This window comes from Lepisosteus platostomus, chromosome 9, assembly GCF_059453375.1.
Source record: "Lepisosteus platostomus isolate fLepPlt1 chromosome 9, fLepPlt1.hap1, whole genome shotgun sequence".
Taxonomy (NCBI): Eukaryota; Metazoa; Chordata; class Actinopteri; order Semionotiformes; family Lepisosteidae; genus Lepisosteus; species Lepisosteus platostomus.
In genome coordinates this window covers 48,364,233-48,385,096 of record NC_142619.1, presented here as the reverse complement: position 1 = coordinate 48,385,096, position 20,864 = coordinate 48,364,233, and the positions used below count along the sequence as shown (strand labels likewise).

General features: G+C 35.9%; 2 protein-coding genes across 5 annotated transcripts in view; one reads left to right on the top strand and one right to left on the bottom strand.

Annotated features, from left to right (window-relative positions):
- The window catches only part of sfmbt2 (Scm like with four mbt domains 2), an 87,177-nt gene extending 84,656 nt beyond the window's left edge, over nt 1-2,521 (bottom strand). For both annotated transcript variants that reach the window (XM_088645367.1, XM_088645370.1), the window contains exon 1: nt 2,381-2,521. The gene's annotated coding sequence lies outside the window, so the exon portion shown is untranslated. The remainder of the gene's footprint in view (nt 1-2,380) is intronic.
- Nucleotides 2,522-17,234: 14,713 nt separating this feature from the next.
- The window catches only part of tmem110l (transmembrane protein 110, like), a 33,265-nt gene continuing 29,635 nt past the window's right edge, over nt 17,235-20,864 (top strand). For 2 of the 3 annotated variants that reach the window (XR_015941196.1, XM_088645366.1), the window contains exon 1: nt 17,235-17,723. Coding sequence is in view for 2 of the 3 variants with exons in the window: in XM_088645366.1 (XP_088501492.1) it covers nt 17,549-17,723 (175 nt within the window). In the remaining variant the exon portion in view is untranslated. The remainder of the gene's footprint in view (nt 17,724-20,864) is intronic. The other variant, XM_088645365.1, reaches the window with a different exon arrangement.

The window sequence follows — 20,864 nt, the reverse complement described above, 5'->3', positions numbered from 1 at the left end:
CGTTTGTTAACTAACAGGATGTTCATTCTTAAGGGTCTTATTTACGTTTGCTACCTTTAAACAGCAATAGACGAACATGTTAATGTTAAAACAACGAAAGCACATAGACAAAAATACGAAGTTGTCGCTTTCATAAAGTCATTGTTGCCCACGTGATACTAAAACAATAACCCTACTAGAATAAAATAAATAACAGCCGTTTATTTCCAGTCAATTTTAAAAGCCAGCCGTCAATGAAATTATATAAATGGAAAATAGAAGTCGAAATTCCAAGTTAACAGATGAAAAGTCTTTTTCTCGGATAAAACGCCATCCACTCCATACAGGTAAAACGAAGCCTTAAGGCTGTATCTGAAGTCAGAAGCTGACGGTAGTAAAAACAAAGTCTTTATCAGCCATTTGTCTTTCTTAAAAAAACGTAACATTGGTTAACAGCTGTACAGTTCCCGTGAGGTGCATTTAGTTAATAAGATATTCTCCTTGATCGTGAACGGCAAAGGCGCTTAAAACTGTTAAATCCATCACATCCTGCTTTTGAAAGTGACTCAAGACAAGAACATCGACATCACCCATATATATAGACAGAGAGCATCACTGCGGGGTAGCCCCCTCCTAACCGAACATAGAGTCACGGACTCGCACACTCACTTATCAAAATCATCCACACAGAAGACAATGTTTTTCACTTCCTCATTCAGAAGTTAATACGAGCCCTTGTCCTCCAAATAGAAAGTTTATATTTCTAACAAGGACAAGAAGGCAGCGAACAAAAAAGCACACGTAAAACAAAACCAACCAATAACCTTTTACAGCTGGCTGTATAACCACATAACACGCACACACACAGTTAATTACACACGAGCAACACACGTCGCTTGTAATCGTATTTTTGCAGGTCTGCGTGTCTAACATGCTGTTTAAAATCGCCTGCCTCGGAAAAGCACTGACATCGTATAGCTTCTCAGCACCGCAATACTCATCTTTGGACAGTCGTGTCCAGCTCTTTTTCCTCTACGTATCTAATAAAATGTAAAAGTGTCATAGAAGACTACAAACTGATCATTTCAGTCGGGATCTATAACTTAGGCAGGCATTTTGCCGCTGGAACACGAAAAGGACTTTCAAACAGATCCTTTATGGATATTTTAATCCGAAGTAAAATTCCTAAAGAGTTCATGCGCAGGTGTTTTAGTGCTATTTACACCGCACATATATATACGTATTCAAAAACCACCAAGAGTTTGCCAGTGCAATGAACATAATAATTTTTATTACACGTAACCTTATACTACTGTCCAAATACCTATATATATAATACATAGTATTTTTGCCATTTATACCAAGATTTGGGTCTAAATTGCACGAAATCCGTCAGATAAGCACATCCTCTGGAACTAAAGGATGCTACAACCTTTACAATTCGGTGGTCGATGTTTTCCATTCTAAACTTTTTGCTGAAAAATGCAAAGCCTGGAAGACATTTGATGTACTGGAGCGTTTCACCATGGTAACCACCTTTCTTTCATAGAAATTCCATATTTCAAAGTACATACAGTATGCGTTTCGGTAATCGTCCAATGTACTTTACTCGCTTGAAAAGTGTTGCTGAGGAAAAAAACTCGATGAATACCTAAACACGCTCATTTTACATTTAATTCAATAGAGTATTTTAAGGTTCAACAAAAGAAACTTGAATCAAACAGGTAACTCTCCTAGTTTTATTTTTTCCCTTTTCAAAGAATTTATTTTCAGCTTTTAAACCCTTAACCCGCCATGTTGAAACAGACCTGACAGATTCCCAATATTATCTGCTTCCTTTCTGCAACTAGGGAGAAAACACATTTCAGTCCTGAAGTATGTAATGCGAATATGATCTCTAAAATAGAATTCCACTGAAGTAAACTCTATTACAATAAACTACGGTGCTGCAAATATAGATTCGTGTACAGAAATCGAAAGAAGGTCACATGGGCTTAGGAACGAAAGAGGGGGAAATAACAGGATATTTGTTAGTTTTTTAAAGATGAAAGGTGCGTACATTTTATTACAAAATTGATATAATTAATTGACTTTGCATCTGTAGTTAAACTATTTAAATTGTCGACTTAAACAAATGTCAGAATCGATCAAAAAGAAAGTTAAATTCAACGTTTAGAAAAATATTCTTCATGCGCGAAAGCAATAAATATACATAGGAAAACACTTTGTACAACTTGCTTCTTGTTACAGTATTTCTGCTTTTAGAAAACAGCTTCAGATCAGCTTAATATTTTAACCAGGAAAAAGCTCTCTGAGGGTTGGAATCACGGAGAAAACGACGAGTTCGGTTAGAGAAGATACCTGACTACCTAAAGAAATAACGACTGTCCACCTGCCTTACCTGGATGAAGTTTTTTTTCAGCGTCTAAATTTGCAACCCCCCTTTGATCAGTTGAAGAAGGCGAGCGGTGTCTCTTTTTCAGCTACCCAGCTACAGCCTCATTCCAATATGGCATCCTACAACTGCGCATGTGTGAAATCTTCAGATTATTTTCCAGCCAACTCCTTCATTGACCTTTACAGCAGTTGCAAAATTTTTCTTAGCCAATTATAAATAGAATGCAGAAGCCTCCACCCCCATTTTGGAAACTTTTTTTCATTCTGAAAAAAGAAAAAAAATGCCGTAGTCGTAATAAATTAATTTTACACAGCAGTCCCTTTGTCTATCAAGAGACTGTGACAAATCCAAGTTAATGGTTTAATAAGCTTCTACTTTGTAAGTCACATCTGTGTACTTAAAATGAATAACAGATGCTTCAATGACTAAATGATATACCGTAAATCTGTATTTTGTTTACGAAGTCGTTATATACTAAATATGTTATGATTAGCAATTAAATGTGTTTGATATTTCTCGTAAAATCCCCCAAAACTTTACACATATATTTAGACATCCCTAAACGCTAAAACATACCGGCCGGCGCATTGGACCTTCATCATTTTGTGATTGTAAAATAGTATCTCCCTTTCATATTCTAAAAATAATTTTAAAAGTTAAGAAACATAGGTGCTTGTAGGTGTGTGTAATATTTCACAGCTGTTTATCGCTTACATAAAGGTCAACATAAGAAATGTTAATTTGAAGGTTCACCCTATCATATCCAATAAATATGATTAATGCCTCCATTGGAAATTAGTTTCCATTGGAAATTAGTTTCCAATGGATCAGTTTCGTTCAAGAAACATGAATCCCTTTCGTTTCTACATACAAACACCAATTTGCTTCTTTGATGTACAGTAAACTGAGAAACATATATTATATACCCGTGTATTACGACTACTTATCAAGAACATAATAAATGCACAAACCCACGAAGTAAAAGACTGAAGGCTCTTGTTAAAAACATTTTACTGGATACGTTAATTGTATGTGCATGTGTACAGTTAGCACCTTTAAGTGAATTTCTAGATTGTGCTACTATGACGTTTTTCAGAAGCATGGCGTGTAAACAGCTTTGAAAACTGGTTTTAGAGTTGTCTGGAATTGTAATCCTGCCAACTCTATATTGCTCTGCTCCACACTGATCATAATCCAAAGTCCATGTTGTTTCAAAGTCTCGCGCGCTTTGTAAATAATACACAAAATAACTGAATTGTATACGTGTGCTTCGTTGCTTTTAACAGCAACCAAAATACAGTACGTGGTGAACATACAAATAAGCTTTATAGTGAAAAAAATGTCCCGTCTTTCATTCATATCTGCTCAGTTTCTTAGCGTAATCGATTTCTTCTAATCCTGTCAATTTACACAATTAAAAACAACCACCAAGTTATTACTGCAATTGGTTTTATGTTTCACCATAAACACTTAATCCGCCTAACCATGATACGCACAAGAACTGATCACCTATAGGTAATTCTTCACTGACACCTAGTGGTATTATATATGCATTACATAATGTACGGATATGGTATTTCGTATTTTCAATTTCATCAAGCCATAGGAACATTAATTGTTAAGTTATCTTGAGACGCCATTAAGGCCGTGGTGAGAGGTACAGGTTCCAGTTAAAATTTTATTAAAACGTTCTAGTAGGTAGCTGCGTCAGCATGCGAAGGCTCCAAAGGAACAGGAAAAGGTTTATTCTATGCTGAAAGAAGGCTCCACAACCGAAACGTTGTCTCTTTACCTTTACCTGTTCCTTATTAAAGGATTCGTATTTAAAAACATTATTTCTTAAAGGAGAATCGTTATTATATGTTATTTAATTCGCGTGATGATTTGATTAGTCATAATGCATTATATATATACAAATACCTTACACCAAAACTGTCTACTTACACAGAATGACTTAGCAAAATGAAAAAATGAAGTTCCTTTAACATTTCAAATATAAGTGAAGATTAATCTATTCATCAATGCTTAAGTCATTTTTCCACCTAAAACCTAAAAACTATTTGGAACTATCTTACAACATAGCTATCTTAAATCTGTAGTAACAGACAAACAGAGCAGAACATTAGTTAGATCTGGTCATAAAGCAGCCAGTTCTGTAGTTAAAAATGTACTAAAGAAATTTCTATAATTTCTTTTTTTGTTTGTTTTCTGGACTGTCTTTTTTAAGAAGCTGTTAACATTTGAAGTGCAATTTGGTGACGACATACAGTAATTAAACAGAGATTAACTGTGGGAATGTTACAAAAATAGTGGCAATATTACAAGCAATTGAGGGGATATTACAGAAAAGAAGAAAAAGGCTACAAAAACACTCCTCCACCTTAAGGCGCACATTGTTACCCCACATTGAATCAATCATTTGAAAATGCAAAGGTTGTAATGCAAATTAAAGTCAACTTAGAAGTGGAACTCCCAGGATGACTGTTATTCAAATGCCTTAAGACAAATTGTTAAATCCTGTAAAATAATACTGTAGTTTGGCAAAGCAGAAACATTTTGATGTAATGAAACCAAGACAGAACTTTTCTTCCAACAAAGAAGGCTACAACATATTCAAAAGTAAGTCTGACATAGGTGTTGAAGAAACAGACTTGTGCATACAGTCATGGATGACTGTAAGCCACCTAGTACAGCAGGTGTAATTTTTTTAGATTCTTCAGTTAATATGGCTAAACGCCAAGAAAAAATGATTAAATGATTCCATCAGTTCATATACCCACCAGTCAGAATTTCTCATTCCAGAAGGACAACAATTCTAAAGAAATTCAAAGGAAATTTAAAATAAAATGCACAATAGCCGTCCATAAGTGGACTTGCAAATCGCCCATCTTAGATTCGATTGATATGATATTGCTTTTGACATAAAGTACGTTAATAAAGTGTTAGCAAAGCAAAAGCTCCTAAAGTGTTAGCAAAGCAAAAGCTCCTTTTTTTGGAGGCAGGAGGGACTATATACAGTACATATACACAGATTCAATTTTTAAAGGTGTTAGAATCTGATTAAGTGTTCTATAAAGTGTTGAGTACATCACATTACCACATTATTTAATTACATTTTTTGGATCCTATTAAAAATAGGATCAATGCATATGAAGGCCTATTGCAATACCATTCAAGAATTAAAACATTATGTGACCTGTATTTTATCATCACATATTCCATGAAAGGTGTGTATACCATTTACAGTGACAGCATGTCCAGCCTCCTGAAAAATCTAGTCAACATGTAGGGCACTGTGGCAAAATGAGACAACTCTTACAATCACTACATTCAGATTTCTCCTTCTAAGATATTATCACCCATTTTATTGTTGTCTGGAAGCCATAGCTGACTGTGACACAGGAAATGACACAGAATCTTACTTTCCGATTTCAGTTTTCAACAGTCCACTCTGCCATGTGTGTCTCAACAAGGAGAGACGTCATGAAAATGTTTATTTTCACACAGTAAGACACTTTCTGTACTTTAATTAGAGGACAGTACAGATTCCCTTGTTAACTATAATATGAAAATGATCAAGTTGCTTTTTTTTCTTGCAATAAATTCCACTAATTCTCGAATCAACAAAGGTACTGTACATATTTGGAGTATTAAAATTTATTTTGAAACAATAGACAATTTCATCTTGATATATCTTCAATTAGTTCTACCAGTTAGGTGGGTTCATGATACTTGCTCATGGAGATAACAGAATATAATTTTAAAATATAGCCAACAGATTTTTGTCCATTAAAATAAATCTGATTAATCTCATAGTGTGAAATGCTAAGCAACTACTAACTACAAAAAACAGCTCAGACTTCTTTAGAAAGAAATCTGCCATTATCTTATTTTTCTCTTTACTTTGAAGTTTATACGAGTTAGTGGAGTAGTTTTAAACTTTTTAACTCCACAACCCATGTATATATAAACCTGACCCATTCTATTTAGCTTGCAATATGGTTTTAAGCTAAAAGAAAATCTTGCCAAAGAACCCAAGGATCATTTCATTTATAGTCTGGTTGCATATGTTTCTTGCAGCAGAGAGTATTGAGCTGAAGAGTGACTGTTGATAGTCATCCTTGCTGGTTATGTGTCACAATTATGTCTATTCAGTCTCAGGCATAAAGAAGCAATTTCATATTTCTACACTAATGACAACAGTTTAGATGTAGACAGTACTGTCTGTCCTAATGCTGGTTACTCCACCACCTAATGCTGGAGGAGAGCTATCCAGATTTTCATCCACACAAAATTTAAATTAAAGCTAATTTAGGTGGTAAATCCATCCATTTTCTAAGCGCTTTGTCTAAAATTCAGGGTTGTGGGGAAGCTGGAGCCTATCCCAGCAAGCAACATCAACAAGGCAGGATACACCCTGGACAGCACGTTACTCCATCGCAGGAAAGACAGACACAAACACCTACACACACACACTCAAGCCTAGGTCCGGTTTTTCCAGAAGCCATTTCACTTACTAGGTGTCTTTGGACTGTGGGAGGAAACTGGAGCACCCAGTTTGCTGTCCTGCAGTGGATAGCTGTCATGGAGTCAGATGACTAAGTCTTTTAACTGCCTATAAATATTTTTACTAATGATGTTTGTGATTCTACCATTTAAATGAAATATTATAATAACGATTTTCTTAAAAATACACAATCACCAAGTTTTGAATGTGTTAAAATAACTCAAAACCATATAGGAGATGAAATGTGTAGCCTTTTAATTACTTTTTTCACATTGGCTGAAAAGGCGTATGGCTGGTAGGTTTGGTTTTGAATGCAACTTTAATATTTACATTACATTTGTGTTTGTATTTATAAATAAAATATAATAACTTGTAACGACCAGTTCTTAATCAGTATTGTTTTAATGGTTTCTGCTCTTGGCTTGCTCTCCTGATACAAAACAGATCTTGCACAGAGGATCATGGTCTGTGGGAATTTGGAATGGACATGCATGATCATTTTAGATTATCCTTAGCCTTTTAAATTGGAAATATAAATAAAATAATCTGCAATTATTTTTAGATCTCTTCGATCAGTCCAGCATCACTTAGGTTCACTTTTTAAAATATATTCAGTCAACGTTTATGGAGATCGTAATGGAGGGAAAAGCAGATATTGTGAGCATAACATAGAATATCCACTATAATAAACTGATATTGAAAAGGAAAAGAATTGAAGTATTTTATTCAAGCACCTCATAAAAAATCAAAGACCAAACTTAAATAACACTATAAGAAGAAAACAATATATTCTTTTGGATTTACTCAGTTATTCACGTAGAAGCAGAGGTCAAATGTGTCTTTTGTTAAGACAAAATCTTCCTATCTCATTTATTCATGTTTCCGTGCAAATGTATCCTATCTGCTACATATCTTGAATTTTTAACATTGCTCCTTGTGTGTTTAACGCATGACTTCACATAATTCTCCTTTTGATGGGTTTTCTTCACACAATCTTTCTACAACCAGTGCCCCACAAAAAATACATTTAGGCATCTCAAACCAAATGGCTTTCCTAGAAAGCAACTTTAGGTCCCTGAAGGTAATTGTTATTTCTCTCTCATTTTCATCTTATAGTCTGTGTAGCTACTTTGAAGTTAACAGTGTATTATACGGTTTCAATTCAATGTGCAAAGCCGTCAAGTTCTCTGTTTTTTTCTAAACAGCTTTTGGAATACTGTTTCCCAAATATACTGGATAGATAAATATGCATTAAATGTATTGTGTAAAGGCTTGAGCTTTACAAGCAGTTAAAGACCGACTTTGAACAAGAAAATTATCACAGCAACCTTCATCCTTCCATTTTCAATAACCACGTATTCCAATAAAGGCCAACAATGAGGCAGAGCCTTACCCAGCAGGCACTGGTGGTAGGACTGTTCTGAGAGAGATGGGCTCACACACAATTTTAGAGGTGCCATTTCACTTAGGCAGCAGATCTCACTGGACCTTTGGGAGGGAAATGGGGTACTCAGAAAAAAGCAGACACAGCCACAGGGAAAATATGCTCCATATAAAAAGGCCTTCCATGCTGGAATTGAACACAGGTCCATAAGACCCAGTGGTCTGGCAACCCAGCAGCTCAGGGGGTGCAGGTGAAAGGCATTCATCATTATTCCTGAATTCTGTCCAGTTTCTAGTTGATTGGCACAGATGGAGGTGAATTGTGAGACTATGAAATCCAAGACATCAGTTGTTAGTTCTAAGATAAATTCACTCACACTTGATAAGTTTGGTGTTGATTGCTCAAATGTTTTCTTACACCATAGGAGTTATCCAGGATGTACAAGACTTAATAAAGTGTTTTGCTCAGTTTGAGAGGAGCTATCTGTACCCAAAGCATGTAAACTTACCACACAGTGTTCTACATTTGGTTAGACATTCGCAAAACCTTATGTCAAATACTGTAGGTTTTTTTTCAGCATGGAAAAGATAAAAAAATATTTTAAAAGCATGAATTTACTGCTCTCAGATGTCTTCCTGCACAGCAGCTAGTGTGGCTGGCTCACAGCCTTTTGGTTCCTGATTCAAATCCAGACTCGGGTGCCTTTGAGTGTAGTTCGCTTGGGTTTTCGCTGGGGGTTCCTCATGCTCCCCTCCCCCTTCTATACACATGCTGCCCCTAGTTGTCTCTGAGTTGTCTCTGTGGCCCTGTGCGTCTGCGTGTGCCCTGCAATGTACTGACGTCCTATTTAGGGTGTAGTCCTGCCTCACACCCTCTACGTCCATGATAAGACCCTTATCGGGAATGAGTGGCTTTCTGATAATGGATGGATAAAATATATGCAGCACATTTACCAATATGTATGCTTTTTACTTTTGATCTAGTGTGTGCAGCTAGATTTCCAACTTTTTAGTGGAGTCATTTGGAATACCCCACAATGACTTTTTAATCACTCGACAATGCTTTTGTGTTAGGGAGATAATGAACAGATGGTTTGTAGTTCCTGCTAAGATCCAGAGGGAGTCTCTACCACAGAACACAAGAGAAGATTATTCTCATGTGATCTGGAGGCAGCTGTTGGTACAACAGCCCACAGCAGAACAGGACACAACAGTACACTAGCTATTTGTCACTGTGTCTGTTTTAATAAGCAGTAATTATGCACAATGGTTTAAAAATTGAGAGATGCATTTTCACCAATAATTCTTATTAAGGACTGAGGAGTGGAAACTTGCAATTCCTTACACTTATATAGCGCTTTCCTGGAAACTCCACTTAAAGCACTTCACAGGTAATGGGGACTCCCCTCCACCACCACCAATGTGTAGCATCCACCTGGCTGATGCAATGGCAGCCAGAGGCTGCTATTACGCTCACCACACATCAGCTATCAGTGGGGCGAAGAAGAGAGTGATAAAACCAATTCATAGATGAAGATTATTAGGAGGCCATGAGTGGTAAAGTCCAGGGGGAAATTTGGCCAGGACACCGTGTTGCACCCCTACTCTTTTTGAGAAAGGCACTGGGATTTTTAATGACCACAGAGTCAGGACCTCAGTTTCACATCTCATCTGAATGATAGAGCCTTTTTACAGTACAGGGTCCCCGTCACTATTCTGGGACATTAGGATGTCCCTGACTGCAGGGTGAGCGCCCTCCACTGGCCCCATTAACACCACTTCAAGCAGCAACCTGAGCTTTTCCCAGGAGGTCTCCCATCCAGGAACTGGCCAGGCTCACACCTGCTGAGCTTTAGTGGGTTGCCAGTTGTGAGTTGCAGTTGAGATATAGCTTCTGGAGTAGCTTGGAAAGAACGGGCATTTTTTTAAATTTCTTCCACACTTAGAAAAGCACCCTAAGGTTAATGAAGTCTTTAACAAAAGTTTTACTGCGATGCCAGCATCTTAGTTCCCCTTCACCTCTGCTACTCAAAATCCTGTAAGACATCACTTCCTGAAAAGCTTAAATACCATAGGAAACAACCTCTCTCTTCCTTGATCTTTCTGCATCCCACCTCCACCCCAGCTCCACCTTTGTGATTTGTTAACTCCCCCCTCTGCATTGGTGTCCTGAATGCCTTGCCCTACAGCCCTCAGCCAAGTACTGTAGGTTAAGGCAAACTGTCTTATTGTCACACCCACTGCGAACCGGATTCCTTCACAATAACGATCTCGCCCTAATCAAGCTCCAGCCGGAGGCAATACCCGCAAGTGCCGCCCCTCTAATCAACGAACCAATCAGGACAGTTCACTCATTACCGCACCCTCTCAACTCCCAGATCATTGCTTGGAATTGGTAGCTCCCTTGGAAAGCCTTACCTTGCCTTTATTACTTTTCTCCTGCCTTAACTGAAACTTTGGCCTCGAACCCGGAACTCATCCACAACCACGATCTCGTCTAACGATTTGGATTATAGCTTGCTGACTGCTTTCCCTTCTTCCTCTCCTGATCTCCCTCCAGACCTCCTCACAGGGTCCATCAACTATTTTTGCACAGTGAGCCGTAACACTCACTAACACACATGACTAGGTAGTCTGTGAAATTAAAACATGATGTCTAGATACTAACTGCATACATTTTTTTGACTGTATTTGCATTTGTAACTCAGTAGCTCACTGTGATGTAATGCATTAGTCAGTGAAAGAGAAGAAGGATATAAGATCTATAAAATCAAATACTACACCAATGAATTCTTTAAAATGCATGATGTGGGGAACAGGGTTTAACATGATATAATATGAATTAATTTTTTATGAATTACATGTCTTGTTAAATTGCAACATGGCAGTAAAATAAAGCAGCAACTTTCAAAATATATGGGACTGACTATTTCTTTGTTTTTTAAAAAAGTCTTTGATTGGTTTAATTTAAATATTTTGAAATGATGAATATTTTGTACAGTATAAATTAATGTAAAGTGATAAATGGCAGTGTAAATCAGGATATAGTGTAGAGAATCTACAGTATAGCTGTTGCTTTTGTTTTTAAAGTTAAATTGAAATGGTTTATTTCAATTGAAAGACTAGCCTAGCCTACGAACTTTAATGTTAATACAAGTATAAAAAAAGATCAATAGTATTTTCAAAATGGAGATTATTAATTTAATCCTTTCTTAGATGGATGATTAAGATACAATGGATAGGAGTTAGGAAATATAGGATTTCCTTTCTAATTTAGGCTTAAATGCCTGTTACCCAAAACAGAAGAATAGAAAATCAGTGAAGCTTGTGCTTCACTTCACTGTACTTTAGAACTGTGTTTTCATTTCCTTCTTATGTTCTACAATAATGTGGTCTACAATCTATGGTCAACAATAATAGTGGTAAAAATAAGAAAATAGATTTAAGAAATCCTGAATAAATATTTTGATTTTCCTTTCCAACTTGCACAGGTTTGCAGATCTTTCCATTTTGATATAGTTTGTGAACATCGCTAATTTACTAACTTATCAGAATCATTTATATAAATTGGGAAGATCAGTGATCCTAACGCAGATCCCTGTGGTACTCCACTAATTACTATTCACCCCAGTACTAATTCACCCCATTTCTGTAATCTCTGTTTTCTGTACACTAACCAGTTCTCAATCCAAAAACATGCATTTCCTTGAAAGACTACTGTACTCAATTTGAGAATTAATCTTTTGTTAGAGACTATAATTTTCCTTCTAAAAATTTAAATATACCAAAGTGTATGCTCTGTGTGATTCACTGCTGCTGCTATCTGTTCCTAGATGTTTAGCAAGGTAGATGAGCAAGACCTACCCTTTCTAAATCTTTGTCATTAAATATGGGGCGGATTTTGCTGCGACTTAGTCTGGGCCTAAATGTCTATAGGACTCCTTTTAAAGAATACACCTGAAAAGTAGTTATTTAACATTGTTGTTATTGTAATTGCTTTTGAATATTGTGAAAATTACTTTCTGAAAAGCAATGAGAAAATCAAAAATACAAATACAAATAGATGAAAATGCAGGCAAGAACATAACTCAGTACGTTTTTAATTAAGTAACATATCAAGGCACATATTGTTGTTGAGTGCCGTCAAGTCAGTGTTGACTCATGGTGTCCCAGTGGATAGTTCCCCTGTCACTATCCATAGAGTTTTCTTGGCAAGATATGGAAGTAGATTGCCAGGGCTTTCTTCCACGCAGATACCGCCAACACCATACCCCCATACTGCTGCTGCCCAATACGGGTTATTAGAGAACCTTGCACCCGACATGGGACAGAAACCCACTACTCTGAGATTGTGAGTCTCATGCTCTACCAACACACTCTCTTAGCATACATGAGAAAGAAAACTCACTTGTTTTTGTAGAGTTTAAACTGATGGATGTTTAGATGGTTAATCACTATTGCACTGACAGTAAATGTTTATTTAGGTAAGGAAATCTAGTTACTAACCAATATCTGAAACCACCCGTTACTGTCTGGCTGTGGTTTAAGTGTTACAAACCTCAAACATGATGAGTAATGATTACAACTTGTCGTAGACTTCCTGTTACTCCTGTCACTATTTGTCAAAACTACCAAATGGACAACAAAAGAAACTGGGTTTTTTTTTCATTTCTAACATGGAATTCGGGAGGAGATACCGGGCTTAATAAAATGAATATATACAGTACATTCTGTATTTGTCAGATACAGATGATACATCGATGTCAAAGCTAGTGCCACCCTTGAATTTTAAGGCAGTGGATAAACAGGAAATGAATAATCAGTTGTTTAACTGCCATGCTTAGTAAGCAAAAGTTCTCATTTTATGTTGGTAGACATGTCCTATGTAAACAAGTGGCTACTAGAATGATAATTAGTTGTTCATTTCTAATATATATATATTTGTAATATGATTTATTTATATGTTATTACAACTGCACAAAACACATTTCCCAATCTGACAATTTTTTAGAGTCTAAAAGTCTAAACAAGGGTGTTATTGCATATCTGAAGCTCAAACGTGATGAAGATCCAAGCCGTTTACTACAAGAGCTATAGAGCTGCAAACGTACTTCAAAGATATATGCATAAGAGAAGTACTTCAAAGTTAAAACAGGTGTCAGGTGTGTTCATGAGAAAGTAGATGCATTGAAATGCATCTGAATGCTACAAGCAGTTATAGTAATTTTTATGATGAAGGATCACCATTAGAATAAGTCTAGTATTATTTTTTTCCCATTTTTGAAGGACTGAACAATATTTTATTATATTGTCAGTATGAGCTTCAAAATGAATAAACCCACAGTTTAGATAGGTTTGAATATCGTGACAATATTTTAGATACTTTTATACTTTAGCTACATTAGGGAGCCCATTCCAGTACTGGACTTGTACATACTGTAAATACTATTTTTCCTGTCTTATATCCTTCACCACGTACCCCTTTGGCTACTGGAGAAAAATTACAATAGGAATATCATGAGAAGATCAAAATGAGTACTTAATTTGAATTAGAAATATAGTGTAGTGTCAATGTTCTTTTAGGTCTTAAAACCATCAAATTTTAAAGTCTGTGTTTCAGGTCTCTGTCCCTCTCCCAATTTAGTTCTATGTCTTGAAAATACTTGAGAGAATTCACAAACTCGGTGCTGTGCCTGTGTGCTCATTCTCATGTGTACATCAGTATCCTGTGTCTTGAACTATGTAATTCAAATAAGCATCTTAACTACCACTTGCCAGAATGAATGAGTGCTCAATGAACTTAGAAAGACATTATTGACAAACAGTTAAAGTTTAACAAACAATACTTAACACACTTAAACCTTTTTCAGATAAAAAATGCCTATAATATGTAGTGTATACAATTGCATACATACAGAACACACCCAGTATTGGCCAAAATTGCAACAGTTAAGTTATTATGCAAGTGAAGCTCTAAGCTCCTATCAGGGAAGCATAAAGAAAGAGGCTAATATTTTTTTTGTATGTCTGAGTACCAAGGCCTGAAGTTACAAAGATTTATTAAGAAAAGAGAATTGGTATTTAGAAAGACCTCACACAACACAGAACATTTTTGCTTAGCTATTAACATTAATATAACTATAACTTATTTTTTTAACTACACAACTATGATAAAAGAAACATAACAAAATGTTGGCTGATGTGAAAATGAGCAAATATTGCATCATCTGTCTAAAGATTATAGAGCCTAAGCTCTCATGAAGCATTGGTTATGGTAAATGTGTTTCTGATAATGTACTTGGATAGTAAGTAAAATATGTAATCTGACACCGTTAAACAAAGCAGCAACTGTAACTTCGAGTGGAGAAAAAAACAAAAATTGATTGCATACTATTTTTTTGAAGAGGCTTGGTTTTAGAAAAGGGTTATGGGCTAAGACAGTGTGATATGCTAAAATTGAAAATGATGAGACAGGGCTTTTAAATATTCAAGAATATTTAGGTGCGTTTGTCCTAGAGACAGAACATCATGTCTTATTGGAGCTGATGGTCAGGACCAAGCCTGACGATATTTTACAATATCACGAAATGTTAACCATACGTCACTCAGCTCATGAAGACCGTAGTATAAATATATTTCAAGATTTACTGATTTAAGACAATAATGTCAATGGGAAAATCAAAGAAGATGTTTGTGATGCTTCTAACAGCAGCACACTCAAGTTTCACATGAAAGAAAAGCTTAAGTTTCAGCTCTTAGTGGCTGATAGTAGCACAAGAGGCTTTTGCAGGTGGTTCTATGATTTTCATTAAAAGAACATCAGTTTTTGATACTGGCAGTTATCAAGAGCAAAGAGCAAGGTTGCATGCATCAGATGTGGTGTATGAGTGCATCTGCCATTAATCTCAACAGGCCCAACTAAAAATTCTCCATGTTCTTTGGTAAGCCTTTGCTTTAGCTGAGCACCACACTTCATTATGATGTTAAAGTTAGATTTAGTCAAAAATGATCTGTGTCATGGTGGGTTAAAAAAGTTCCAAAGCACTGCACTACAGATCTGAAGGAAACCTGGGAGGAACATCAAACTTTGAACGCTGCTCTACTGATGAAGCATTAAGACATGAGTCTCAATGTATACTGTATGGATCTTAAAACATCCAATGTCTGAGCAAGAAATAAGAGTTTTCTTTTTAAAATGTCTTTTTTCTTTATTAGATAAGTTAGGATAAGTTAGAATTCAGGCTTTCTTCTGGCTATTTTGTAGAAATACTTTGAGATATCCATCAAAGACCAACAACAGTCTTCCTTTCTGTCTTCTTGGAGGTGAGGAGGCTGACACTGTACGAGATCTGCCATGCAAAGATGAACTATTGGAAATGTTAATTGGCAAACAAAACAAATTGACTTTATGTGCTGAAGATGGCTTTAGCTTTCTTGGCCCATGGAAGACTGTCTAATGTAAAGGTAACCCATGTAGATGCAATGGATTACATTTGCACAAAACATGCATCAAGGGCAAGGATTTACAAAGAAATGAAAAACCATTTAAACTGGAATGATAGGACTCCTAAAGCAAGCAAGATACAGAGCAAATAGAGCCAAAAAGGAACTCAAAGGGAAAACATCATGTCAAAGGACCAAGTAATTTAACGCTTATGCAGTAAATAAATGTCAGGAGTATTGGATATAGAATCCAAGAAATGGAAGACACCACATTAGCAGAAGATTAAGATGTAATTGGAATAATTGAAGCATGTCTAATAGAGCTATGTTCAGGAATACTGCATTGCTGAAGAGTCAGGAAAGATGGAAGAGATGAAGAGCATTCAGCCACATGAATTTAACTCAGATGGCTCAAGGCAAAGACAATTCCAAGACAAATCAAAATTCAAGACTGAACGAACTCCTGGAAGATGGCAGTTAATCTAGAGAGTTACGTGTTATAATTTTAAGATGGGCAACTTTGAGCATGAAGAAACTACTTATAAAAAAGACTTAGGTGTTTATTTTAATTTATTTGACATCATTTACATATTTTACACATTTCACCATCACCATGTTTAAAAAATGAAGCGTTAATAATTCAAAAAATGAGTATCAAAATACATCAATATATCACCTCTCAGTATATATTGCTACTATGCAATCAGTCCAAAGAAGAGTACACAACTGAGATCAGAGACATTTTAAACATTGATATGACAAAATAAATTTGTTTTATCTTTAACAGAAATGACAAGTATTCAAAATCCTCACAGGCCCTGACAAAATCAGGAAATCTAACTGTATGGACTTAACAATGGAATCAACAGTGAAACATGAACCAGGACACAAATGTAAACTCATGGGAAGTGCATGTAAACCTCTGAAAAGGAAGTTCTTCTTTGCACAAACAGTTGTGGGAGCGTGAAACATTGTACCCATCCATTTTGCCCAAACTGAAATCCTGGCTTTTTAAAAAAGAAACAGTTGGATGAGTACCTCTGATCAGTCACTAGTCAGCGTATGGGTTAAAAAGACCTCCTCTGTTTTGCAACTTTACTTACCCTAAAACACCGCCGTATCAGAACCTTCCATAATAATATTGAATGAAACAACGATAATAACGATACATGCTTCTTAGCATTCATGTACCAGGAATGGGCAAACGTTGGAGTTGAAGTATTTGAAATAATCCTAACTTTTGGTAGATCGGATTTTGTTACAGTAATTAAAATCGACTTTACTGGTGTAAAAGAATTGTGATGAGCATTCGAAGAGTTCTGAAGCGAAATCCACACATATTGAATCTTCAATATACATGTTATTATAGTGAAATAACTTTTTTTTAAACTGGTTCATTAACACCCGTTAATTGCATTTTAGTTTAGTAATTACTGTAAACATTCACCTTAATTGTATATATTAGTGTGTATGTTGAGACCATGAAACATGAGATGTTATTCATCCCACATGAGGGCGATTTGGGGAGCAAGAGTGACGTCAGAATGTAGCTTTCCATTGTGTTGCTAATTTAAAAGGAGATTCCGTCAAATCGTCTTTGTAACTTTGTTCTTCAAGTTTTTTTTTTCCATTTCTTAAGTTGTGTTAGAGTCGCTTTTTTTCCCGCAAGGAGGATGAAGTAGGTTGGATGAAGGAACCGCTAAACTTCCCATCGGTGTCCGAATGAAATTTAAATCGCTTTTGTCTTTTCTCGGGAATCACTGTTGGGTGCAAATTCCCAATCCAAGGAAAAGTCTTGGTCGTCCTTTGTTGGCCACGTTGGGTTGTTTTTAATCGCTATGGATCTTTACCAATTTAAGGACATCTTTCTGTTTAAGAGAGTGTTTGCTCTCGAGAATATGACAGATTTTACAAATGCTAAATCACATGGATGCCATAACGGAGCTCTAATGGACAGATTTGGAGTTTTAATACAAGGTCTACTTGCAATTATTGCCTTCAGCACTTTGATGAGTAAGTATCTATGAAAAACGTGAACCTCTTTTTCTCTATTCCTGAATGTTAATTAGACTTGCTAGGTATTTTAAAAACCCGCTACTCTGTTAAAAGGTTAAGTGACGGAACACGTTCAGTTTGCGATGCGTGGCACATTGTTTACTTCGCTTAGTCAAAGCAACAGACATTTAAAGAGACCGTTGTCGATACAACCTTTTTTTTAATGAAAAAAGTTTCATTTTTCCCTAAATCTTGTGCAGTCTTGTTGCGGATCGTAAGAATGTGATCTGCCTGATTTGTCATATACAGTAACAATGTTTAAACATATAATGTAATGTTTAAACCTACAGTAGAGCTGCTAGTTACAGTAGTCACCTGGACCAGTGTTCTTAAAGCAGTATTCATAAAGTTGTGTGCATTATGAGTTGGATAATATCTTGACATTGTCAAAAAGGCATTTAAAAGCAGTGCACTTCACTTTATTTTACCTAAACAATTTAATACATTTCTTCTTGAAATCCTATGACGAAAATCTCGAAGTTCGCATAGTTTGCAGTTGGAGCACTTGAACAAAACCTATTATGTTGTTCATTACTGTGCATCATATTTTACAGTAAGTTTAAACAGTCTTGTGTTGTGCTTTATTTTATCAGGATATTATTGGAAATAGCTGAGAGAGTTCATACCTATCACTGCAGTTTTTGGGATGATCTGACATTTTTTTCCCCAGGGAGAACTACCATTAGCTAGCCCCTGAAGATATATAATAATAACAACAACTTTTTTATATCAGTCATACATTTGATATACCCCCACGTGTATATGGAAACTGAAATAACCCATACTTGATAATAAATAGCTTTTGTTCTTGAGAAAGTTATTGGCAATGCACTCGTATCTGTAAGGACAAGAGTTTGACCATCATTTTGCAAATAATTATCATTTTTGTTTATGGACTGAGTTCAGTAAAATTCAAAACATTCCCTTGCTTTTATTTCCTTTGAAGTGAATTGATCACCCCATTTTGGTGTTTTGAATTTGATTTTATGATTATTTACCCATGTTTATGTTTATAACAAACAGCATTGAACAAAGGGGAAACAGTCAAGTTTAACGCTTGTCAGATGTTGACTTTATACAGTCTAGAAAAAAAGTATATGGTCTGCTGGCATATATTGATAGTCTGTTAATTTAGCAGCTCATCTGTGGTGAAGACTGCATAACAAAGTGCTTGTTATAAAGGTGAAATATAGAAATGAAGCTTCTGTGTAAAAAGGTATAAAGTAAACCCAGGACTCAGAAAGCCTGAACAACTCATAAAAAAATTGCTGCTGCACCAATATAAAGAGAAGGGTAAAGAGAAGACTTAATTTATTGACCGTGTACACCAACAGTAAAAAACAGACAAAAAAAGAGGAAAAAAATTGAAATAACATTTGAGCAGAATTAAAGATAGAGATAAAGGAGAAAAGGTACACAAATCAAAAGCCTGACTAAACAGACAGGTCTTTTGGTTTAGATTTTAAAACTGATCGAGAGTTTACCTTTCTCAGATTAACAGGGAGTGAGATCCAGAGATATGGAGCAAGCAGGCACATAGAGATACTATAAGAAGCTACCACTAACAGATGAGCCTCACCAGCGCATACAGCTCTGACTGGTGCATAGGAAATTCTGATAAGTATTGTGGGAATTTGCTACTTAGAGCTTTAAAAGTTAAGAGTAATATTTTGAACTGAAGGTGCTGGGTATTGGGGAGCTGGTGAAGAGGTGCCAGAATTGGGGTTTTGGCGTTTGAAGTCATGCAGCCAAGTTGTGGACATTTGAAGTGTGTTTAGGGAGCAAGTAGGGAGACCATTGTAAAAGCTGTTTATTACAGTAACCCAGCAGAGATGTGATGAAAGGGTTTCTATAGCAGTTTAATCAAGAAAAGCCTGAATGTGGGCAATTATTCTAGGGTGAACCTTTGAGATTTTACAGATGGCTTTTATTTGTGCATCAAAACTGAACTCAAGATCAAACAAGAGTCCCATTAAGGGTCTAATACATACACAGAATCAAGCAAAACCAACAGGAAAAAAAAATGGGCAGAGCAAAGACTAAAAAGAAATTTAAAGGCGATGGATAATTAATCATTTTTCTAGACTTTCCTCATCAGGAAGCATAGATTATAAACCTGGATGTCGGTGTCCAAGTTAAGTTGCATGTGACAATAATCCATTATAGAGATGGGTGCACCATTTAAAATTATAATGAGGGCAATTGTCACGCAGCAGACCAAGGACTGATGAACAAAATCGAGAGAAATCGGTATATGTGGAGTCTGCAGTTCATGGTGTTTCTGTTCCTTTAATATGTAGATTATTTGTAGTTATAGTAGTTGTAGTAGTAATCTATTGAAAACAAGAACAATTAGAAATAACTGGCTGCAATTTGATCTATCAAGTCCACTTGGTAAGTAGCTGCCAGATCCAACAATAACACTTTGACTTCTTTCAAGGAACAGTTGGATGTCAGGTAACATAGTTGTGTGAAAAAGTTCCTCCTGTTCTTAGTTTTAAATGCACTTCCATATTGTTCCACTTGTGTTCCCCGGATCATGATTTACTGTTCATTCTAAAGAATTCTGAGTGTTGTCTTTGTCAGTGCCTTTGAGAATTTTAAATACTTGTATCGGGTCCTGCTGCAGTTTTCTCTGTTCAAGACTAAAAAGGTTCAGTCCTTTTAACATGTCTGTATAGGAAAAGGAAGAAGGTATATCTGGGATTCAAACTCAGTCTCCTTTTTACTAGACAGGTGTTTTAACCAAATAACTCATGGTGTTTAAGTAGGAGTAATAACTGATTTTTGGTGTTTTATAGAATCTGGCAATAGGATAATACATTGTTATATTTTGTCTTCACTGAGTAAAATGCTAGCTGCATTGTTGTATGAGTAATTGAACATTACCGATTGGAGATGTGCTACTTTCAACATTTATAGATTCAACGTAAAAATAAAATCAAAAGTGTTTCTTTACTCAGAAAGGATAACTGACAAGATTTTTTTTTAATATCTCAAAAAACAGTTATAACAATAAAGGAGAAAATTATTAAGCATAAACCTTCCCAAACTATCATTTTGAGCAAGTTTGCTTATTGTATTGTACAGTATAACTGT